The sequence below is a fragment of the Gossypium raimondii genome, chromosome 2 (assembly GCF_025698545.1).
Source record: "Gossypium raimondii isolate GPD5lz chromosome 2, ASM2569854v1, whole genome shotgun sequence".
Lineage (NCBI taxonomy): Eukaryota > Viridiplantae > Streptophyta > Magnoliopsida > Malvales > Malvaceae > Gossypium > Gossypium raimondii.
Window position 1 is genome coordinate 43,887,216 of NC_068566.1, and position 25,528 is coordinate 43,912,743.

General features: G+C 29.1%; 2 protein-coding genes across 6 annotated transcripts; one reads left to right on the plus strand and one right to left on the minus strand.

Annotated features, from left to right (window-relative positions):
* The first annotated feature begins 9,428 nt into the window (after positions 1-9,428).
* On the plus strand, positions 9,429-13,428 carry LOC105788996 (protein SOSEKI 3). Of its 2 annotated transcripts, XM_052627592.1 has the most exons (7): positions 9,429-10,084; positions 10,167-10,236; positions 10,371-10,486; positions 10,571-11,468; positions 11,891-12,155; positions 12,269-12,358; positions 13,135-13,428. In XM_052627592.1, exons 1-6 carry the CDS (start codon positions 9,877-9,879, stop codon positions 12,338-12,340), a joined length of 1,629 nt encoding a protein of 542 aa, XP_052483552.1. In that variant the 5' UTR covers positions 9,429-9,876; the 3' UTR covers positions 12,341-12,358; positions 13,135-13,428. The 2 variants fall into 2 exon arrangements, with proteins under 2 accessions (XP_052483552.1, XP_012471621.2); XM_012616167.2 differs by lacking the exon at positions 13,135-13,428 and having other exon boundaries at positions 12,269-12,601.
* An 881-nt stretch (positions 13,429-14,309) lies between these two features.
* On the minus strand, positions 14,310-20,937 carry LOC105788997 (E3 ubiquitin-protein ligase RZFP34). Of its 4 annotated transcripts, none has more exons than XM_012616168.2 (13): positions 20,628-20,932; positions 20,267-20,376; positions 20,042-20,129; positions 19,883-19,942; positions 19,310-19,342; positions 19,131-19,208; positions 18,998-19,041; positions 18,836-18,876; positions 18,647-18,729; positions 18,459-18,550; positions 18,300-18,369; positions 17,989-18,168; positions 14,310-14,564 (listed from the first exon to the last, which is right to left on the minus strand). In XM_012616168.2, exons 2-13 carry the CDS (start codon positions 20,371-20,373, stop codon positions 14,421-14,423), a joined length of 1,020 nt encoding a protein of 339 aa, XP_012471622.2. In that variant the 5' UTR covers positions 20,374-20,376; positions 20,628-20,932; the 3' UTR covers positions 14,310-14,420. The 4 variants fall into 4 exon arrangements, with proteins under 4 accessions (XP_012471622.2, XP_052483553.1, XP_052483555.1 ...); XM_052627593.1 differs by lacking the exon at positions 14,310-14,564 and adding an exon at positions 17,705-17,884 and having other exon boundaries at positions 20,628-20,933; XM_052627595.1 differs by lacking the exons at positions 14,310-14,564; positions 18,998-19,041; positions 20,267-20,376 and adding an exon at positions 17,705-17,884 and having other exon boundaries at positions 20,628-20,937.
* Between the last annotated feature and the right edge of the window lie 4,591 nt (positions 20,938-25,528).

Sequence of the window (25,528 nt, forward strand, 5' to 3'; positions counted from 1 at the left end):
AAAATAATAAATAGTTTAACCATATTTTAAGAAAATTATTATTAAATATAATTTAATAAAATTCTTAATATAATTATTAATATATGAATTAAAAAAATCATAGTATATAATACTATAAAATAATATATAATCTACTTTAATTTCTTATTAATAAAATTTAAACATTCAACTCATCCTCTTCTTCAACATCAAAACCGCACCAATTATAACAATAATCCAAATTGATTTCAAATTTTTTGGTATTTAAACCATTCCCTCTTACTAAACCTGATTTCACCACGAATTCATCAAACTCTTTGTTTCATCTGGGGCAAATTATAGGTTTAATTTTCGTCCTTTTTCTCTTCAATTCTGAGGAGGAATCTCATATTTTTTTCTTCAATTTTATTATGAAGAAATTTTGATGAATTTTATTAAATTTGGAAAATGGTGCTTTAAACAATTACATGATACACTTTTAGACTCCACAAATAGAGTCAAAAGATTGACAAGTGTTCTATAGAGATATAGTAAAATATTAACCTAGGAAGATTAAAAAAGAAAAAATGTGAAATTGTTTTCTGGTAAAATCTAAATAGAATTGAAGAATAAATAAAAAGGAAATGTTTCGGGCTAAACTAACCAGAATGGTAAAGATTGAGGGTTGTATCTATGGTTATACAATAACATATGGATTGTGCTTAAAATTTACGCCATAAGTTAATGTGGGAAATACATAGAGTCGGGCCTTAAAAACGTTGGAGATAATATCCAAAATATTGTCCCTATAAAACTGAGTGATGATGTTACACTAACCATGCTAGCTTTTAGAGACCCGAGTGCTAATACCTATCAAAATTCACTCAGTCCCATATACATATATTTAACACACTCCATCTAATCCAATTTCACCTCATATACCAACACTTTTGTCTCTCTAGTCTCTACAGTCTTGTTTTCTGCTTCCGAGTTGTTTTCAAACCATTCAAACCTTCTTTTATTGGCTTCATATCACCATTTCTTAATTGGTAGTCAAATGTTTTAACATTCGTAACAATTGCATGAATTATGGTCTCACTTTTAGGGACTAATACGGGTTTCCTCTCCACCACCGCATTCTGCCCGCGTTTCGAATCTTCAATTGTTCCATCTCTCATCTTTTCCAATGTGGCATTCTTGTCGAGTTTAAAACCTTCGATTGAATCCTGCACAGTGCAAAGTTACAAATCCGTCAGAATCCAGAGTTGAGATTATTAGCATAAATAAGCAATAAAAATAGCTGCGCGCCTGAAAATTAAAAGGAATTTCAAATCGAGTGTTAAGGCAACCGCATCCATCACTAAACTTGAGGTTCAAGAATATCTCAAATGTTTCAGTTAGAACAGTTCTCCTAGAACACATTAACAAACATGTCATGACTCAATATTTACTCATCGGACATTGAGTCTAGTAAGGGTGGTGGTAGTAATTGGAATTTAATAGAAAATTCGACTGGAATAGATCTGGTTGTTAATCCGAAAGATGATGGAGGTGTGGGAGGTAAGCCATGTGTGGGGATGAAATTTGAGTCGAAGGATGCAGGCAGGACATTTTACGATGGATCTGCTAGGCAGTTAGGTTTTAGTACCCATGTTGATCAGTTTACTCGTACTAAGCTCGATGGGCCAATTGTTAGTTGTTGAGTGAACTATGTGGCATGCAAATTCCATGCATGCTGTTGGAATATGACCTTTTGTAATGAAATTCAAGCTTTGGATGGCCATCTCCCCATGCTCATGTCCAGATATATGTCGAGTGTATGGGTAATTCAAGAAAAATGATAAGTCCAAGAGCAACTTAGTTTTTGCTAGTAAACTTTCCATTATGTTGTCTAATCTTATTTACTTGAAGCTTTTTTTAAGAACTCTTGTACATCAAGTCAGATTTGTGTTTATCCCTTAGTAAATTTTTTTGTAGGTAGATGATTATTGTTATTGTTATTAAATTTTAATAAGATTATTATTAAAAATAATAAATAATTTAACCATATTTTAACAAAATTATTATTAAATATAAGTTAATAAAATAATATATAATTTAATAAAATTCTAAATATAATTATTATATGAATTAAAAAATCATAGTATATAATACTATAAAAATAATATATAATCTACAAACACAATAATACTATTACAGTTCTATTCCATTCCATTCAACCAAAAATTTGAATTACTGATTACAGCTCTATTTAATTACAACTCTATTCCACTACAGTGAAACAAACGTACCCTTAGATTGTGGATTTACTATGTTTGTTTCTTATGCTAGGGTTTTGTTTATATTATCAACAAAATATTCGAATTCATCTCCTCCGACACTAATAATAATGTTGATATTAATCAAGTTAAAACTTAATCGACTATTCTACTTTAATTCTAATTTATACACTTAGAATTGTAATTATATTATACTTTACTTTGTACTGTATTTATAATACTTGAGCTATCAAAATAAATCTTTACCCTTGTTAGTAGTACATCGCCTTAAGAAAATGTGAAGTGAAGGCGAAAAATAAATAATAATTTTTAAGGGTTGAAATATAATTTTATTATTATATTAATTTGTAATATTATCAATTTTAAAGAGATTATATAGATTTTATTTTTTCATTTTGAGTGAGCCAAGCCATTACCAGCCTCTATCTTAGCCCCTAACCTCAAGTTTATAAAAATATTAAGGGTACGTTTGATAAATCATTATTAAGTTGATTTTATTAAAAATAAATTATCTCTCTTTTTTTGGTTAAAAGGGTTATCCAATTTGTTATATTTATTTTATGATAAATTACACTAGATAAAATAATATATTAATATTAATAGGACTAAATTTAAGAAAATAAATATTAAAAAAATAATATTAATTTCATCAAACAATATAATTATGTCTAATACTTAATTTTACTAATATATCAAACAACTTTTTAATATAAAATTAGTACTTATAAAGTTTGGTACTAAAAATTCAATACTTAGGTGAGTTTGGATGGGCGATGCGTTTACCCGCGGTTAGTGTAAAAACAGCGGTGGCGGTAAGATTAGATACTGTAGTGATACTGTAGCGTGAGACAAAAAGTAAGCTAAACGCACCGCACCGCACCCAATTATCCATCCAAACCCACCCTTAATTTTTTTAGTTTATCAAACAACACCTAAGTTCAAAATATCAAAGCTACTTTAAAATAAAAGTTGTGCTTAAATATTGGTATTACTTCATTTGCTTCTTCTTCTTTTTTTATATACTTCATGTCCATTTTACGGTTCATGTTCGGGGTTTGAGGTTACCTCTCTGAACATCTAATATTTCAGCCCAGTCCAATTTGTTTTTTTAATTATGTAATATATTGTTTTATTTTTGTATATTATGCAATTTATACCAAATAAAAAAAATAATTTTATAAGAACACATAATACTATAATTTAGACATTTAAAAATCAGGTTAATAGTCTTAAAAGTCGTTGAAATTTTCTAAAAAATCAATTAAGCCTTTGTATTTTTCTCACTCAATTGTGACAGGTTAAAATTATAATCAAATTAAACCCTTTGACTGTTAAAGTTAATGGTCAACCATTACAAAGTATTGAAACCGCATCTTTTTCTGGATGTTTTCATCATGTGGTATGCTAGGATTGTGCCCTATGGTGAAAATTTGCATTTTTATATTTGAAATTATTGAAAATTAATTAAAATTATAAAATTCATACAATATATAAAATTATTAAAAACATTTTAAAATTATAAAAAATAGAAGAAAAATAAAGTGCAAAAAATATAATTATATAGAAAACTACAAAATTTATTTAAAATGATAAAATATAAAAATGGAGAAAAGTATTAAAAATTATTAAAATGATAAAATATAAAATATAAAAATATATGAAAAATGTTAAAATATAGAAAATTATTAAAATATATAGAAAATTGCAAAAAAAGTATAAATAAAATATAGATCATTATAAAATATTACAAAAGTTCACTACAAAATATTTAAAACATTCAAAAAATATATAAATGATATGAAATTGCAATAAAATATTAGAATATAATAAAGTATTAAAATATAAAACATGTTTACAATTTTATATACAAATAGTCTCAATTGTCATTTGCCTTTTTTAACTCATTTCTCTACCTTAGTTTACATCTCAAAACACCCTCTTATCATTGACAATGGACAAACGGGTACAAGTTTTGGAGAAGTCCGAGTGGATGAGCGCAACAAATAGCTTCAATGATCAAATAAAAATTTTATAATTTTTAAGAGTGGTTAGTATGCAAATGAAAAAAAGAGAGAGTTTGTTTTTAATATTTTTCTTATATTTTAATTTATTTTATAATTTTCATGCTTCTTATAGTATTTTAAAATTTCATTAATTTTTATATTTTTATAATTTTCTATATTTAAAAATCATAATTTTACAAATTTTATATTTTACAAGTTATGTATTTTTAAATTTTAATATATTTTTGCAATTTTAATTATTTTTAAGAACTATATAATATTTTTATTTATAAATTTATATTTAATATAATTTCCCACAATTTTTATACATTTTTTAATATAAAATATTAGTTTTCGCTGCGTGACGCAACCCTAATATTCCACATGGCAAAAACACCTGAAAAACAGTTGCTGTTGTTCTATAATGGTTAATCGTTAACTTTAACGGTCAAATGACTTAATTAATTGTAATTTTAACATTGAATGGCTCAATTGAGTACAAAAGAAAACATTAATTGATTTTGTCGAAACCGTTTTTTTGAAAACAAAAATTCAGTTGTCCACTTTAAAAAAACAAAATGGAGTCGCCACCGATCCTTTATTAGGGTGTGATCGGCTCACCTTAAAAATTATTTTAGCCTACGAATTTTGAGAAAACGAGTTCGAGAGTCAGTTACGCACGAGGAAGGGTTAGCACCCTCGTAACGCCCAAAATCAGTACCAAATTGACTATTTGATGTCTTAGTGTCGAAAGTTAAAAAGATTTTAAAATAAACTTGAATGATGAAATTTGCAAAAGGATAACCAATTGTTCAAGTCATGTAAAGAAATCGAGTCCTAATACGTTAGGGTACAATTCCTCATAATCCCCGAACTTTGAATATCCACTTTTATTTTATGCGAAAATCTTCATTTCGAGAAAGTAACAGACCACACCCAATACGTTAGGGCACGACAAGTTAAGTTCCCAAAAATGATTTTTATGCTCATGAATTTTGAATAAAGAATATTCTCGGTTATTTAGGATAACCAAAGAAAATCAGAACCCAATACGTTAGGGCTCAATTTCCCTTGAAAATCCCAAACTTTGAATATTACTTTTACTTTAAAAAAAAACCTTTGAATCAAGAGAAAATGATTTTGATGTATGGTTAAAACCAAACTATATTTTCAAAAAGGGTATGTTAAAGAAATATACAATATATATAAAATAATAGAATATGTAAAATAATAAAAATATTTATAATGATTTTTGAAAAACGGGTACATAAATATATTAAAACGTGCACATGTTATAAGACATATATATGTATATATATAAAGTATAAAGTATATAAAAAAAGAAAGTAAAATAAAGAATATAAAAAGTATGTAGGTATAAAGTATACGTATTTAAAACTTAGAAAATATATATATTAAAATATGCATAGATATGATATAAAAAATATGTGAATGTGTATGTATAGAAAATATAATAATAATAATGATAGTAAATAACGTAATAATAATAGTAAGGGAAATAATAAATAAAAACGAATTGTAAAAAGAAAAAAGAAAAAGAATAAATGTAATTAAAGCTAAATGAAGGACTAAATTGCGAGGCACATTATATGAGGGGGTCAAAATGGAAATAATCCGCCTCCCTACAACGCTGCGCAGCAATGGGGACTAATTTGAAACAAAAATAAAACATGCGGCCAAAATTAAAAGAAATAAAAAGGTTTTAATTGAAATGCAACACAAAAAAGGAGGGCCAAATGCACAATTTCCCCTTTCAGGCTAGAACGCGCGGATCCTCCCCTCCGGGTCGGGTCACCGCGCGGGTCTGCATGGTAAAACGGCACCGTTTTACAGTTTCAATAAAAATCAAAATTTTCTTAAAAAAAAGCTCATTTTCCTTTTGGTTTTGAAACCCCAAACAGTAATGAAAACCCTCTGCTAGGGTTTCACTCTCTTTCCTCTCTCTGTGCTCAAGAACCCCACGGCTCAATCACCCTGACCTCCGATCGCGACGGAGAGAGACCGTTTCGATGGTTTAGGCGAAAAAGGTTAGTCCTTCCCCCTTTCTTTTACTTTCGTATGCACAGAAACAAAACAAAAATAAAAGAAAACTGAAAAATTTCTAAAAAATCACCTCAAAACTGATATTTGCTCTCTATTGATTTTTCTCTGTGATTTTCATGTCCCCCTTTACGATCTTTTCCATCCGTTTTATACCTGAAAACAAAGAAAGATAAACAAATAAAAATCCCGCAAAATACGAAAAGCATCCTTATTTTCTGTTATTGTTGCGTTTGTATATGCCTTTTTTTTTGCTGTTTGTTTCTGTTCGTTGCTGCAGGTGTGACGTGTGCGATGTTCACGGAGGTGTGCGTGCAGACGGAGGCGCGCAATGGGGCAACAGTTGCTGCACCAGTTTGCTGCCACTGTTTAGGGTTTCCTATTTTTGGGCTGTACAAGGTTAATGGCTTGGGTCTGTTGGGCTAGGGTAATTAGGATTTTGGGTTGTTATTTTTTACATGTGGGCCCGGCCAAATAATTGGTATTACAGATTTTTTTGGAAAAGTTGAATGACTTTTAAAATCTTTTAGCATAAAAAAATAGGATGCAAATGTTTAAAATTTAAGGAAAAAACATAATAAATTATTGAATATTAATTAAAATTAGCATGATGTTTTTGAAAAAAAAATAGTGATAATATGATTTGACTTAAAACAAATCTAGTTAATCATTTAAAAATATATTAGCGATTAAAAAAAAATTTTGAAGTCCGTGTTCTAGATCAGGTCAAGCTTTATGTAAGCATTAGATGTTCTAATACCATACATGGATAAAGCTCTACCGAGTATTGTGTAAAGGTGTTTACACAGGTTAGGTTTGGATCAAACTATATTATATATAATTGTTTAAGTTCGGTTTAGCTTAAAATATAGATTTAAAATTTTGTCAAAACATATCTATATTTATAAATGGTCAACTCAAGCATGTTTTTTAAATATTTATATTTAATATATGGTAATTTTATATATTTTATTATTGTACAAATGATATTTTTCTTTATTACAATTTTACTTTATGTCTTTTAATATTCATATTATAATATAATATACTTAATTTCTATATGATATAAATTACATTATATGAAAAAAGAGAGAGGAAATAGTATATTATAAACTTAAAAACGTTATATATGGAAGCTCTATTTCATCCTAATAATTGAATAAATGGTAAATGCATTAAATTAGAGGTTTTTAATTTTATTTCCCTAAATTTATATATATATATTTATCCGAATTAACTATATTCGAATCTAAGTGAAATTTAAATCAAAATAATTTTAAAATTTCTACTTTTATCAACAATATCGAAACCTCGTTAGCAAAAAGAGACAAATATTAAAATTATACATGAATTTCGATCCAACGTGCAATGTTATATATAAACTTTAATTTTATGCGATTTTATACATTAAATTTAATTTGACTAAAATTTTAGAATTTATTAACAATACAATCAAATTAGCATCATTTTACATTGATATATTGCATAACAAACTATTATATCAATTCAATACGAAAATAAATATATATATACATATTTTAAAACGTATACAATTAAATAAAAAATAAAATTAATGTATAAATTTAATATTTATCTCACAAAAATAATCTTATGCGCATGTACTTATATTATTTGTTATCAATAGGTCAGTGTCAAAGTAGAATTGAGGGCATGTGATGGATGGTGCAAGTGGAGTAGTTTTTATTTATGACCCTCACCTACGAGATAAGGTCACTATAATTTCTCAATCATAACATTATATAGTTTTGGGTGGACAAAGATTTTAATATATTACTATGTGATAATTTCATTTAAATATTGTTTCTCTGATTAGAAAACCTAGGGGTCCTTCGTGATCTCAAGACTTTAGCTATTATTTGAGCTCTCTTATACCCATCCACGTAGATCTATAATGGTTCAGTCTATCGGCTCGATCCAAATATTTGCTAGTTTGACAAAAACTATAAACTCAAAAAATAGGTCAGTTTTCTAAATGATTCAAGTCTAGGATAATATTTTTTTAGTCCGGACTCGGCTCGAATTTACAAAAAAAAATTATTGTTGTGTTTTGCTGTCATTTCACTATTATATTATTATTATTTTATTATTGTTGTTTAGGTATTGTATAATTATTGTTTTATTATTAGTTTTACTATTATTTTAGAAACTTTTGCTTGTTAAGTTATACTTATTTTAGTATTATTTAAATATAAATATTATTTTTAAATTTATTTTTAATTTATCGGAAACATTTATTTTGATGGTTTTAATGCATTTGATGTATTATTTTTTTAAATTTATTTTTATGTTTTAACATTTTTATCTAAATTAGACATGGACAAAATCTTAGACCCATTTTTAGGCTTAGAAAACCGACCTAATAATGAATATTTCCTAAACTTTATCCAATAAATAATAATTAATTTCATATTAAAAATAGGAGAGTGCAAAATAAACCAACCGACCATTGGACAGATGAACAGAAGGGGGGGGGTAAGGTGTAGGAGTGGTCACATTAGTACCCTTCATAACAAGGAATTCTTTATGTCGTGTCATGTCAATGTCATCATCTTTGCATTTAAACCTCCAATTCCATGCTGTAGTTTATAGTGAAACCTCGTTAGTATTTAAAAGAATATATAAAAAGAATAAATTGTCGTGGTAGCCCTTGGGTGTGGTAAAATTTTTAACTCGATCCTTGATTTTTATGAGTCTATAATCTAACACTTTTTTCAATTTGATTTTTTTCAATGTGTAATACTGTGGTACTTTAAGATCACCACTTGAAAAATTTAAATATATGTAATGAAAAATATAAAGAAATTGCGATATTTAAAAAGAAATCTATATAATAACATCATCATGCTTGAATTAAATTCAAGTTTAAGAACTAAATTTAAAAAAATTAAATAATTTCATTATAATATAATAACTAAACCATAAATAGTATCAGCACACTTTAATTCACGTTCTTATATATTTGATAAAAAAATTAGTTTATCCAAATAATACCAAAAATATCCAAACTTAATCTAACAGACAAGAGATGTCTAAGTTCTTCTTCTTTATGCATGTCATCGCTGTTAAAAACCTACTTTTGAAAAACATCCGTATAAAAGGGAGGCTGCTTTGCTTAGTTGATTGATCGAACAAAGCCAAAAGCTTTCTCAGTCAAAACTGCCAAATCACAGTCGAAAACAGCCAAAGAAACCCAGTCTTCCCCCGGAGTTCCCCACCACCCTTTTTCCTTCTTCTTTTCTTTCTTCACTTTCTCTCACTACCATCCAAACAACCAATTTTGGCATTAATTCCCCTCCCCCTTCTCCCCTCTGTCGCTTTCCCTCCGTAATAAAAGAAGAAACCCCGTATCATTTCATTCTCTTCCTCTTTCCTTTACAACAACCCAACTCTCTCACCCCCTTTTTTTCATTGTTTTAAACCCTTCCTTCTTTTTTGCTTGGTTGATTCGCTTCACGGATCTGATTTGCTAACAGAAGAGCGAGACTCGATGACTCTTTTTTTTTTTTCATTTTGATTTAGAGATTTGAAGCTATTTGGTTTAGGGTTTGGAACCCATGTTTGGATCGGAGATGGAGACGAGGATGAAGAAATATAGGCAAGTGAGTCCGGAGAGAGCTAAAGTTTGGACTGAGAAATCGCCTAAGTACTATCAGCATAACCGGAAAGTTCCGGTTGTTTATTATCTCTGCAGGAATCGCCAGCTCGAGCATCCTCATTTCATTGAAGTTCCTCTCTCTTCTCCTGATGGACTTTATTTGAGGGGTAATTTTAATTTAAAACTTTCAAATTTGTTCTTTTAATTTCCTTTTCTATACATTTTTTCTTGATTTATTGTGCTGTGTAGATGTGATTGAAAGGCTTAATAATCTTAGAGGCAGAGGGATGGCTTCCTTGTATTCTTGGTCTTGCAAAAGGTAATAAAAGATTTTTAAAAGTAGACTTTCAAAAAAATTAAATGCTGTTTGATTGCTGAGAAACCCCGGGAAATTAATAGAGATAAATCCTGTTTTTTTTGGTTCCTTAGTTTTTGGAGTATTAATTGTTGCAGGAGCTATAGGAATGGATTTGTATGGCATGATCTTTCTGAAGATGATTTAATTCTTCCGGCCCATGGAAATGAATACGTTCTCAAAGGCTCCGAATTATTCGAAGAGTCTAACTCAGGTTAATATAATTTTGTGATATACTTTTATTAGATTTCATAAGGGGGAGGCTAAAGCTTTAATGCTAGTTAATTTTTGTGTTCAGATCGTTTTAGTCCAGTTGCGAATAGCAGTAGATTGCAAAATCTGAAGCAGTTGCCTGAACCACCGTCTTCTTCTAGAAGCCAAGATGATTCTTCATCTTCTTCCAGTTTGATTGGGAAGAGAACGAAGCATTCTCAGGATGATGAGCTCTCTTCTCCGGTTAACCGTCCAACTCCTGGGTCATCTGGTGCGTCGCCAGAGTCTAGATATGGAAAGAATTCTTCCTGGGGCTGTTCACTTAGTTTGACCGAGTATAAGGTCTGTAAGAATGATGGGTTAGCTGATGCTTCAACACAGACTGAGGAAAACACAGACAGACCTAAGTCACGAGAAACTTGTACAAGGGGTGTTTCGACTGATGATGGGTCTTTAGAACCCGAATGCAATGAGAATTTCCAAAACCAGGTCCCTACCGCTTGTGTAAAAGATAATCCCGAGATATGCAGGAATCCAGTTTCTCCACCATCCACTTCTAGTGCATCATCTACAGGAGGGAAACCTGAAACATTGGAATCTCTAATCCGAGCGGATGCTAGTAAAATCAATAGTTTTAGGATTCTTGAGGAGGAAGATATTCGAATGCCAACAAATGCTAGGCTCAAGGCAACAAGCATGTTGATGCAGTTAATCTCATGTGGTTCGATATCTGTGAAAGACCATAGTTTTGGCCTTGTTCCAACCTACAGGCCTAGGTTTTCCCATTCAAAATTTTCTTCGCCATTGTTCTCTACTTCAATCATGTTGGGTGAGCTTGATTGCTTATCCGAGAATCCGAGGTTGATGGGCCTGAGATTGGAAGACAAAGAATATTTCAGTGGTAGCTTGATTGAGACGAAGATGCTCAAAGAAGGAGAAGGGCATACCACTCTGAAACGTTCTTCTTCATATAATGATGATAGGTGAGTTTGTGTTTTAATCTGTTTATTAGACATTAAATGAATGCAGTAACTCTTAATGGAAATAGCAAGGAATTCCGAAATGCGGTTATACTTGTTTACAGTTGTGATCACACAGGTCCTAGAATAGGGGAAGGGGGACATAGTTCAAAATGACTATGAGCTTGGCACAATAAGACTTAACCCAATTGCTTCTGATTAGATCTTATATATTAGAGTCTAGGGCCCTATGAATGTGGTGAAGTCCATGCATTAACTTCATTGTTTTCTGCTTTAGGTCTCTCTTATGTCAACAAGATCCTTCTTTCTGTCCATATAGGATGCCTCATATATAAAGATTCACCTACATGTATATGTATAATGTTGCTTCAGCTGCATTTCTTTTGTAGCTCATGCTAAACCCATGAAACAAAGTTGAATTGTAGGGCTCGTAAGGAGTTGGAATCAGCTGAAGACAAAGAAGAGATGAATTCAGGTCATTCAAAATGCATCCCCCGCTCTATCAAGGCTTCGCTAAGCAAGCAGCCAAGAAGTGAGTCCATGAGATCTCCTATCTCTGAAAAACCAAGAAACTCCTCTGATGGGATATCCACTGGTGACAGTAGAAGACTCACTGAGCCTGTTAATAAAAAGCACTCGAAAAGGTTGGATTCATTCAGAGAAGAGGAGCAGGTGATCAAAATTGAAGAAAGTTAAGTATATAACTCCTCCATTAGAATTTTCAAGACAGATGATCGGGAATTATTCTTACGAATGGTATTTATTGTTTCATATTGTTTGACAAACTCGTAATTTCCCTCAACAGGCTTGCTTCAGGAGCTCGGGTTATAATCCAATCCAAGGCACCTTGTGATACCATTGTTGGTTTCTCCTAGGAAAGCAGCATGTTAAAGGTAAGATCAGGCCTTGGATCCTTTTTGACAAATCTTGTTTAAGGTGAAAACTACTGGGTTTTCAAAATTGGTTTGAATTTCAAATGATGTTAAGTTAGAGAAGAAAAAAAAACAGAAAAGAAGAGAAAGGTAGATATCAGTCCTGATGGTAGGGATTAAATTTTTGGTTCAGCTTTCTTTTATGAGATCTTGCTTTTATGTAACTACAGTTGCAGTATCATTAATTCATTATCCTTTATGCAATTTTTTAATTTTTACCACAATAGCAGTTCCCCGCTTGTTGCTTCAAAAGATTCAAAAACTGTATTTATTCCACCGTCGGGTCCCTATGCTAAGAGGAAATGACTCCATCTACTATAAAAAGAAGCAATTTAGTCATTGTATAAAGTACAAGGACCCACTAAGTAATTTAACCTTAAATAGCATAGCTACAGTCTTAAATAACATAGCAATTTAGTCATTGTTGCTTCTAGGATGCTGTTATATGGTAGATTATTACGTTTGAGCCTAGGCGGAAACTTTGGGATCCTATGTTGTTTTCAGGTTAACCCTGAGATAAAGAACCCTTTTTTGGGTTGTTTTGACTGTAAAGGTCAAATAAAAAAGCCCAAACTTTCCCACCCACAGCTTTGTTGAGCGGCATGGCTCTAGTTTCGAGCTTCTAGTGTGTTGTTCCTTGAGTGGGGGTCACTTTGTAAAGTTAAAAAAGTGCCTTTCTTGTTGAATTTGAAACTAGAAGAGATTGACCTAAATAATGTAACAATTGCCAATGCTAGGTTTGTGGGGACCAACAGTGCAATTTCACAGTTGCCTTAATATATATACAAGGAAAAGTTTTAGGTGAGGGGAGGTTATCGAAGTTCAAGGTCAGCCATCTCACCGGTTTTATTCATCAAGTGCTAGTTTAGTGAAAAAAAAAATGAAGTTGAGAAATTTGGTTTTAAGGTTTCGTAGTTAGCTTTGTGGGTTGTTTTAAATTATATTCAAATTCATTAATATTAGGCCGAGAGTATACTTGTTTCGATTTTTAAAAAAACTTGATGGTCAATCAAATAGCGACGTTGAAATCAGCTAACATCCCTAAATATTTTTTGCTTCTTGATTTGATCAACTGATAAGAAAATTAATAATTTGAAAAAAAATCATTTCATTCAAAGATTCAGGTTTAGTCTATCATTATAAAGATACATTTTTGAAATAAGATGCCTAAGGAATTGGGTATAATTGTTGATGAGATTATTCTTATCTCGTTAAATGAATCAATAATTAATCTGGAAATAAATTTCCAAGTGCAGTACAGATGCTCTGTTGTTGTGCAGGTTTAATTCAAAAAACAGATAGGGACAACTGTTAAATGGTTTGATAATTAAGATACAGTGCATTAAACAACTATTATCAGTAGGTTTGGTACAAACAGTAATGTAGCCATCCGCTAGAGGAGCCCATGGCACAAAATCACATTACAGATTAGGCTAATCATAGAACTACCATCCACTTATTCACGGCCAGTTGAGTTACTTCCATAACTCATCTTCAACACTTGTAGCATGCGAGGTATGTTGAAAACAGTCTGTACCAATAATAAATTCAACCCCTACTTTACTTAGATTGCCTATCGAAGACCCATTCGTGTTTGTTTTCAACTAGTCACATTCAGGGGTACTTCATTTCACTAGAACAAACGATGGAGAATGTCAAAATTTCTCTCATGTTTTGCCCATAATTCTATTTCTTAAGGAGGTTCTATAAAAAAAAAAAACAATAGTATTTCCATTAGCCATAGTTTCCACAAAGCAAGAACCAAGGGATTTTTTGACTTAAACACCATTCCTTGCTATTGAGATTCCCAAAAATGTGGTCTCTACAATTGCTAGAGAAGCTGAGCAGAATATTAACGGAACAGTAAAGTTCACCCCATTGCATAGCAAAGGATACCTAAAGAAATCAATGACTGGGGAGGACCTAGCCCATTCCAGTCATCTTACCATTTTGCACCTGCCATCTCAGGCCTTTTTTTAATAAAGCGGCATTCTCTCACTGAGACCTAGAGTTTATCTCTTTCCTAGATGATCCTCCAAGCTAGCTTCATGCTTTGGGCTTGATTGAGGAACCTGTCCAAGTCCCCTTTCAATTTTTGGTTTGGTTTAAGTATCCCAGTTTTGAAGGTGGAATTCTCTTCGATCTTCCGAGCCTCCTCAAAGAATTCCTATTTATCCCATCAAGTTGATCCACATATTAACCAGAAGTAAACGACACTTCATTAGATAATTAGGGATTGCTCCAAGCTTTCCATTATTCTACCTTTGATCTTATTTAGTTGGTAGACTTGTTCTAAGGCAAGATTAATTTAAACTCGAAGATTTGTCTAAAATTTGAAAGTATTTGGACAATATATTATGCCTGAAAAATAGGCTTGAAGAAATAAATTTACTTAAAATATTGATTGAGCTTGAGCTCAAACATTCAAGGCTTGAGCCTGACTGAGTTTAATTTATTTTCTAAATTTATTGTATATTATATTAGAAAAAAATTTGGTACATTACCAATGAAGTTTTTAGTCTCCAGTTGACAAGTGTTTTATAAAGATATAATAAAATATTAAAATTATATATTTAAAAAAATGACATATGTCAATTTTTAAAGATGCTTGTAGAATAAAAAAAGTACATTATCGGTGCACCAAATACTCACCCTATTATATTATTCTATTTTTATATATTATACAATTTATAACACATAAAAACTAAATCTATAGCTTATATAATATTATAATGTGAACATTGAAAATGTTAAGTTACCTATAGATAAAATATTAATAAATGAAAAAATATATACACTTGTTAAATATTAAATTAAAAATGATATAAATATTTTAAAAAATTTAAAAAATAAACAGGCCTAAAACGGGTTTGGGTTAACCATTTACAAATATTGGCAAGATTGGGTAAAATTTTAGACTTATAGTTTGGGTCGGATCAGACTTGGACAAGCATAAATTGTATTAATATTATATTCAAGTCCAACCAAACTCGATCTAACTCGGCCCATGAACACCTCTACTAGTAGGGTACTCATTGAACGAGGTTCATACTCTAACCCTTTCTATCTAAACCATGTCTATCAACATCAAGGGGCTATTTTTATTTGCCATGTTAAATCCAAGGTGTTCAAGCGTATTTAAAATTTAATCTCTGTAATTTAAATTTAATTCCTAAATTAACAATTAGGTTGATGGAAAAATCTAATTAATACAATACTTATACATTGAAAACTCAATTAAAATATTTCAAAATCCCGAATCTCATTATTACTTAAATAATAATCAAATAATAAACAATTTATAAAATTTACTAAATGATATAAATGGAATGAACTCAAAATCTTATTAAGTTTGCTTATTTAAATTGGTAAACAGATAAAATCATACTCTTCATCAATACAACCCTATTGACACAATATGTTGTAAGGTATAAATATGCCAAAAGTCATTCTACTCATTTGAAAATTAAAATTTAGTCCTTATATTTTAATTTTAAGACCTTAAGTCCCTTTACTTTTTTATTTAAAATCTTGGTCCCTTATTTAACTTTGTAGTTAATATTAACAATGCAAAAGGTAAAATAACTTTTTAACCCTTAATATTTATAGGTTTTTGTCAAATTAGTCCATACCCTTTAAAAGTACATAAAAAGATTTAAAATTAATTTTTTCGTGTTTTAAATAAAAACATAATTTTTAAAAAAAAATGAAAAAAAACTCTTCAAGTTTTAAAAAAATAAAAATTATTTTAAAAATATAAACTAAAATTTCAAAATTCAATATTATATAAATTGAATCGGTCGGGGTATCGGTTCAATGAGAAGTAAAAAATTGATTGATTTTCAAACCGATATGGGCTTGTTGAACTAAGCTAAAAAATCAGTTGAACCGATTTTGAATTAGCCTGACCAGCTGGTGCTTTCTAGAATGATCAATTCGACCGATGTAAATAAATTATTAGAAGTAAAAAAAAATATTAAAAATCAGTTCAATTGCAAATTCAACTAATATTTTAGCCCTATTCAAGTAGTTCATACTGATTCGTGGGTCTACTGGTTTTTAACATTTTAAAACTTTTTTAGCCCTCAACATTTACAGTTTTTTGTCAATTTGGTCTTATACCCTTTTAAAGTACGTAATTTTTAAAAAAAAATCTTATTTTAAACAAAGAAATTATAATTTTTAAAATGAAAAAATAAAAACTTTTAAAAATAAAAAATTTGTAACTAGAAAATAAGTCATTTTTCCTATAAACCGACTTACCATCTTAAAAAGAATAAGTGATTTTCCGAAAAGAGCTTATTGTAAGTAATTTTATTTTATATAAAATTAACTTAAATTAAACCTAATATTATCACATTATTTTAATCTTAAAATATCTAAAACATTAAAACATTAATATAAAATATTATAATTTTCAATATTATTAAACATACATTTTAATTGTTTATATTTAATAATATGATAAATTATTAATATAATTAATATAATTCATTATTTTGATAAATTATTCAATATTACAAATTTATTTCAATAATAAATTTTATATAATATTCTTTATATATTATTAAAAATATTTATGTCAATATTTTAATAATAAATTTCTATTACAATTATGAATATATTAATTATAAATGTTTTATAGTATAAAGATTAAAATAGGCCATAAGTTCATGTACTCTTCACAAATTGAATTTAGTCCTCTAATTTTCAAATAAAAATACTCACTTGGGTAATCATGTAACTAAAAATAACATAATAAACTTGAATTTAACAAAATATTTTAATAGTGCTAACAACTGAACTTAAATTTTAAAATTTAAATGGTAAGAATAAATTCCTAAAAATAAAATTACAATGATTGAATTTTAAATTTATGAAGAGTATAGGAACTTGTGACATATTTAAACATAATATAAAATGAATATTTTAATTATATAAATATAAATATTTGTTTAAATAATGCTTAACTTCATTTATCCCTTACAACTCTAATGCGTTGAAATGTATTCTCATATATGTAATTTAAATTAAGTTTATATATGATATTGATTATTACAAAATATTATCTTATTATAGAATAAATTTAGATCGTCAACAGAAAATTATTGTACTATAATATTTTATAACAAATAATGATTTTAATAAAATTTATCAAATACCAAAAATATTTTACAGAAAGTCATTCAAACACAGGAAAATAACAACTTTTCCAAGAAAATCAATCCATTTTCCAGAAGTTATTTTTCAATAATTGTTAAGGCAGCCTAAAATGTTAAAAGCTATACTGTTTTGACTTTTCATTTTATTTAAGTACCGATATTAGATATGAATATTGTCCCAACAATAATTCGAATACATAAAATAAATATATTTATACCCAACCCTCATTACTAAATTTGAAAAATATAGAGTAAAAACCCAGGAAAAGATGAAAGGAATCAATAAAATTGATGACTTGTCTATGAGATTGTATTCACAGTGCATCTACAAATACAGAGAGAATATAATGTTGTAAAGACTCTTAATAAAAAAATATAATGTATCTGTCTGAATCTAAAACTGTAAGTTAAAAACTATGATCACCTCACCATCTCAGAGCAGGAACCACCAACGGGGCCTCCACGCGTCTGTCTCGTATTGTAGGACTCGCAACTCGGGCATTTGTGCGCCACTATATGGAACTGTACATTTGAAGTGGCTCCACAATCGTTGCATAGAATCCATGCCATCTTATTTTGGTATACTGCAGGCATTGGGGTTGAAGCAATCTACTTTGAAGTTTGAGATAACAAAAGGTCATGAACCAGGGAATGAGTTATAATATATATATATATATATAAGCAGTAGCACACTGTCATTTGGAAAAAGAACAACAATGCCACAAGCTCTATAAGTATACCTCTTTGTCAAGCTTTCTCCACAATTTCGACATATCGCAGATAGACTTTGAGCAAACGGGACAAGAGTACCTACGGTATTGGAAAATACATTAGAACTCACTGGATGAAATTCATGGTATCCTTGCTTGATTTTTAATCATTAAAGTAGCAAAGCTTACCTATAATGTTCCTCCATTTCTCTCAAACATCCCAAATGCATTGTGTGTCCGCAAGGTAAAACGGTTACATCTTTCATTGTGTCGAAGAGAAACTGCAGAATAAGGAAGATGTGAACCTACGAAGACCCAGCTTTTCCACCCTCAATTTCGCTATCAAAAGAAAAATGCAATGATGCTTTATTGTTTACCTCGAAGCAAATAGGGCAATCGTGGTGCATTGCCTTCTCAATGCAACGATGTACTTCCCTCATTAAATTTGAATAACAACATCCTGCAGCAGCGATTCAATGTCTTCAAAGTAACAGTTGGAGAAGAAGAAAAGAAAGGGAGATGGCATTTCATTTATTTTGAACTACACATTATCTACTTTCACTTACCACATTTGTTGCAATGAAAGAAGTTCTCCTCGCCTCCAGTTCTGCAAAACAGGCACGGAAGAGTTATGATATACGCCAAGAAATTATCAAGTTATAGACCCAACCTGATCCAGAAGATGGTTTCCGTAGAGACTATAGGTTTGAGAATAACTAAAAAATTACCTACATATGCCACATTCAACACAGTGATATTGGTTTTTAGAAACCTGATCAATGCAACAGTTTATGACATAAGCGATCATTTAAAGATTTTCAAGCCAAGATTTTCAGCAAAGAAATGAAAGAAAAGACTTACATCATCATCAAAGAATTTACATTTACCACAGAAGTACTTCCCCATACAGACTCCACAATTGATGCAATACTGTTGTACCTGAACGGATAAAAGAAAAGATTACAGCAACAACGATTTGTGTTTCAGGTTTTAACAGAAAATGACATTACTTTAATCTCAATGTTTAGGGGATCACTCACATCTTGTTCTGTGTCACATAGGGAGCAAATGACCTGAAATTGACAAATAACAAAGTTAGACAAATCTTAAATGAGAATCTTAAGAAAAAATTCTAAGCTTTCTAACAAATTAAGGATTTGCTTTATTGGAGATTAAATGTACGTCACCAAGCAAAGATTTTTGTCACATAAATTTAAGAACCAAACATATTGTTAAGGATACAACAAACTTATGCAGGAGATGATGATAATTGTTTAACTCCTTTAGATTCTTTGTAGTTATGTACTTGCTTCTTGTCACTCAAAAAGGGCATGAAAAAAGAACCAAAAAAAAAAAAGGCATAGGCAAGAATTCAATTTGATAATTACATATTTGCTGTCCTATTTCTCTTTTCCTTGCTTGTGTTAATTTTTGCCCTTAGATATGGAAACAAAAGGAACTCTTAGCAGAGTAATATTAGAGTTATCTCATTAATTAATTTCTACAGCTATCCCTTCCACATTGTCATCATGTATAACTATTAGACATATAAGTAAACAAGCAATTTCAAAGGAGCACAATATATATACAAATATACATATATATAAACAAACCTTTTCAACTTCATGGCGTGGAATGTCATGTTGCTTAAGAGGACTAGATTCCGGGGAATTCTATTTTTTTTTCCAGAAAACGAAAAGAAGGATCAGCTAAAAGCTAATTATTAACCCCATAAATATCAACACTTTTTTCTTTAAGAAAATATGGGTTACCTTAGATTCATTATGGCAATGTCTGCAATAAAAAACCTCATTGCAACAAGGTGCTCTGATCTTACACCTTCTTCTATAATGTGAACACCTAATCATATACACCGATGAGAAAAATAGAAAACAACCCACAAATTATATATCACCAAATCAATCAATCAATCAATCAATCAAACCAAAAAAAAAACCCGGAAGATTAATTGAAAAGCAAAGAAAATGTGATGTTACCCAGAATTCCCTAATCCAGTCTCCATCAAAGAACCATTTTGATGATTCCCAAATTCAACAGATTTCAACTCAGTTGTACATGACTTTGTCTCACATACACCTTCCATACTCTGGAAAAAAAAAAAAAAAACCAAACCCAAACAAAAAATCCAACGCTTTCTTTAGAACAAACTATTTGGGAAAAATCATAGGTTTTTATATGGGTGGATTTGAAACGAGCTGACTCAGATGCAAACAAGAGCTTTACCAGGTGAGGCAATTAATCAAACAGACGATGGAGATATTAGTGTGTATCGAGTCATTAAATCGCTATAATTAGAAACTGTCTTATATATCTGTGATTTTTTTCTCGATAACGTACCCGGTATTAACGCGATCTTATATTAGGATAACCCAAAGAAAGCTTCTATTTTGAATCAACGAGCTGATAGCGCTAACACAATCGACGAGTTAAGAGTGAGTTGGGTTCCGGATTCCGAGTTAGGAGTTACGAGGAAGTTTCCCATGGTTTTTATAAAATGGAAAGAACAGCGGCGGGCGGGAAAACAACGGCAAGAAGGAAGGTTAGTGAAATTACATTTAAGTTCATAATTTTGTTTTTAGTTGCCACTCAAAATTAGTGGTTCCCTCTAAGGGTAGTTTTGGGATGAAACTTTTATGGTTGGAATGGATGTTTTCTATCACAAGCGCCACATGAATGGTATCACCGGATACTACACTCAATTACAAGTATTTCTTATCATGGAAATTATTTTGATTAAATTGTGGTTTTGGTCCCTTTCCTTTGCTTAAGTTTGAAATTTAATTCATATTAACTTAATTTAACATAACTTCATCCCTCAACTTTAATAAACACTATTAATTGTTTCAATAAAAATGTTGGTAAATTTTTTTTCTTCAAAAACCCTTTTACAACTGCCAAAATATTTTAATCGAAATGTTTAATGTGTTAACATCGTAAAAATAAAATATTAAATTATGTCAAAATAAATTTTTTTGATACTTTTTATGTCCGTTTTACAATCTGTGTTTGGGGTTCATGGCTATCCCTCTAATAATGTCATTTTTAAGGTTTATACACGTGTTTTCCCTTAAAAGTGCAATGTGTTATACCATTACACTTAAAATTGATTGGTTATGCGAAAAATAAAATATAACAACTAAATTTCAATTTTAAGCATGGCAGAAACACCAACGAAAATTGGACTAATTACTTTTGTACAATTGAAATATTTATAAGAAATACTTCAAAATTCTAGTATATAACACACTCCACCTTGTATTAGTTTACGGGTTAACATTTGGTACATTGATAATATATTTTTTATTCCACGAGTAGTCTTTAAAAATCACACGTATCTTTTTAAAAATATTTTTTAATATTTTACTAAATTTTCATGAGACATTTGTTAACCTCTTAATCTTATTTGTAAAATCTAAAACTCCACTAACAATGTACCAAATATTTTCTTTTAGTTTATTTTAGATATAAATAAAGGAATCAACAATCAAAATTAATTTCATTTAACAAAGTTTAATTATTTATTTGAATTATATTATTTATTTTCAAACAATAACTGGAATATTTTTATTTAAAATAAAAAATATGAATATTTATATACTTATAAATTTAAGATTTAGTCTCTATATTTATAAAATTTAAAATTAAATCCTTATTTTTCTATTAAAAAAGACTATGTTCACTATTTTACCTCTAAATTATATCCAATTTTTTCACTTTAGTACCTAATTTTTTACTACTTAAAATTCATTTGGTCCTCCATTTTAGCCAATGGAGTTAAAAAATTTAATTAATATATATTATACAAATCTAAATCTAAAAATCTAAAATAAATATAAAAATATTTACACATTTTAAAAAATAAATATACAGATTTTAAAATTAAAAAATAGTTACAAATTTAGTTGTACTTTTAGAAAATTTCAAAACATAATTAAAAAAATACATACTCTAAAGAAAATTTTAAAAAATAAAAAACATGGGTACTAACCAACTTTGATCAATTGATGTTGGATACCCAATTAAGGGGATTTTTACCAAAATATTACAAAAAAAAATATCAAAATAATATAAACTTTTTTTTATTTACCAAAATAATACAAAAAAAAAACAGTTAAAAAAAAACATAATTGAAGGAGGGCCTGCCGCAGGTGGCACCTTTGGTGCCTGTGGCAGAGGCGGCACCAATTGTTCGTATTTTGGCACTCTGTTTGTATTTTTTTCCTAGATTTTATTACTTTTAAAAAATATACTATTTTCTAATTTTTTTATTTTACATTATTTTAGTATATTATATTTGAAATGTATTAATTTAGTGTGCTTTTTAAATAAATTAAAAAAATCTTTACTTCGGCCCTTTGTTCGTATTTTTTCCGGATTTTATTACTTTCAATAAAAGTTATTATTTTCGTATTTTATTATTTTACATTATTTTAGTACATCATGTTTGAAATGTATTAATTTAATTTTTAAATAAATTTAAAAAATTTATTTCGCCCTTTGTTCGTATTTTTCCCTAGAGTTTATTATTTAAAAATACTATTTTCTAATTTTATTATTTACATTATTTTAGTACATTATGTTTGAAATGTATTAATTTACTGTGTTTTTAAATAAATTAAAAAAACTCTTATTTCGCCATTTGTTCGTATTTTTTCCCGAGTTTATTACTTTAAAAAAATACTATTTTCTAATTTTATTATTTTACATTATTTTAGTACATTATGTTTGAAATGTATTAATTTAATGTGTTTTTAAATAAATTTAGTAAAAAACCCTTATTTCGCCCTTTGTTCGTATTTTTTCCCGATTTTATTACTTTTAAAAATATACTATTTTATAATTTTATTATTTTACATTATTTTAGTACATTATGTTTGAAATGTATTCATTTAGTGTGTTTTTAAATAAATTTTAAAAAATCTTATTTCGCCCTTTGTTCGTAATTTTTTCCCGAATTTTATTACTTTCAATAAAAAACACACTAAATTAATACATTTCAAACATAATGTACTAAAATAATGTAAAATAAAAAATTAGAAAATAATATATTTTTTAAAAGTAATAAAATCCAGGAAAAAAATACGAAAAGAGGGCCAAAATACAAACAATTGGTGTCGCCTGTGGCAGGCCCTCCTTCAGGTATGTTTTTTTTAACTGTTTTTTTTTGGTATTATTTTGGTAAATAAAAAAGTTTATATTATTTTGGTATTTTTTTGTATTATTTTGGTAAAAACCCCCATTAAAGTTTGATCAATCTACACTTATTCGAGTCAAGATGATATTGAAATAAAGCTTTTTTAAGAATGAGAATTTAAATTTAATCCAAATACTGAAAAAATAAGTTTCACAAAATCTAATCAAAAGTTAGTGGGCAAACAAACCCAATTAAAACCAAAATGTTTAAAATCAATTAAAACGGCTGGGGATTAAACCAGCTCAAATCTTGCTATACTAAAATTGACGAAATTTTAATTAGATTAGCATTAGTATTATTGTTAATGCAAGAGGATACAGGTTTTAATATGTTAAAATGTTGTTAAACCAAGTTTTATTTGATTAAAGATTTTGATATAACAAATTGAAGTGTTTTTGAATATAAAGTTAAAATGAACAAAATGATTTTTAAATTTGAATATTTACATTAAACTCTTAGAAAATTTTGAAACTATTTTAAAATCAAGTGAAAATGATTTTAACCAAGCCAAAATAATTTCAATCAAGTCGGAATTGCTCCAGGCCAAAAAGTCCCGATTCCATTTGGCTAAGTATCAATATTTTTGGAATTATCAGTACTCTTTGAAAAATCGAGACCAAACATGCATTATGTTTTCAAAAACCCTAAAAATAATCGATATCGTTATTAAAAACGATACCCAAATAGCATTTTGTTTCTTATAAACCCCACAAAGTATCGATCCGGTATCGATACCTAATTCAAAAAGTATTGATAAAACATTTTTTTAGTATTGATTAATAAATCCCAATGGTCACTGAATCAACATTTATTACAAAAATTGTCGATACACTTTTATTTGGTATCGATACTCGTAGTTGCAGGAGAATTAAATGCTTTGGTTTTACATTCCCAATGACCATATTCACTACACCAACAACCTCAACGGTTGGAAATCTAGTAGGAGGTATAAATATCATCTTTTAAAGACCTACAATAACAAGAAAAATATTTTCAAGCAAAAATCATCAATCAAACAACCCTAGGCTTAATACTTTCACATTCTTCTTACATACACTTGTGAGCTTTATCTTTATTCTCTTTCTCAAGTATATTTTATTGTATTTGATCCCCATTTTGCAAACAACTTAATCTTGTAAGGATTGTTTCTTTATTTGCTTATTTGTATATCTTTGAGAGGGTTCTTAAGAAGTTGTAAGGTTAAACCTTATCATTAAAGGTTGAACAAATTAGTGAATTTGGGAAAATCTTTAATGGTGAAAAACTAAGGTAGTGGAGTAAGCAATTGGGGTCAAGTCACTCTAAATTCTGTGTTCATTGTTTCTTTTTTGTCTTTGCTTTCACCAAAATTTTTAAAGGCCAAATCACCCCCTCTTGGCATTTTCAGTTTATTCCATCGAGCTAACAAATGTGTTTATTTTTTTATTCAAGAGTTTGGAAGAAATTATGGATAATTCTTAGTATTGTATAAAAAAAATTCAATTAAGCTGAATCAAAATGTAATTTTATGGGCTTTAACATCGATCCACTAAAATCTAGCAAAACTAAACTGATTTAGAAAGTTTTGATTTTAGACTCGAGCGAAATTCGATGTCTATATATACTATTAGTATTTTTTGTCAAAATTTGCCATCAAAACACCTATGCAATCATATTAACTTCAAAAGCCATTTATTATGAAGTCAATGACGCATGGATTATTATCAAGCAAATGGATGCTAAAAATATTAACAAGTGTTGGATGGCACATTTCAATTCTAAACGAAAACGTAAATTTCAATATAAGAAACGACATAGTTTGGAGTAGAGGTGTCCATGGGCTGGGCCCAGAAAAATTTTTGGCTTGTGTCCTAGGCCTGGGTCCGACTCGAAATATGGGCCTGAAATTTTGTCTAGGCCCAGCCCGGGAAAAAATTCCTAAGCCTGAGCCTGGCCCGGCCTATTTTTTTAATAAACACCAAAAATTTATTTTAAAAATAAAAAACAAAAAAGTATTTTAAAATTAAAAAAATTAAAAAATATATTTATTTATTATATTCGGGCC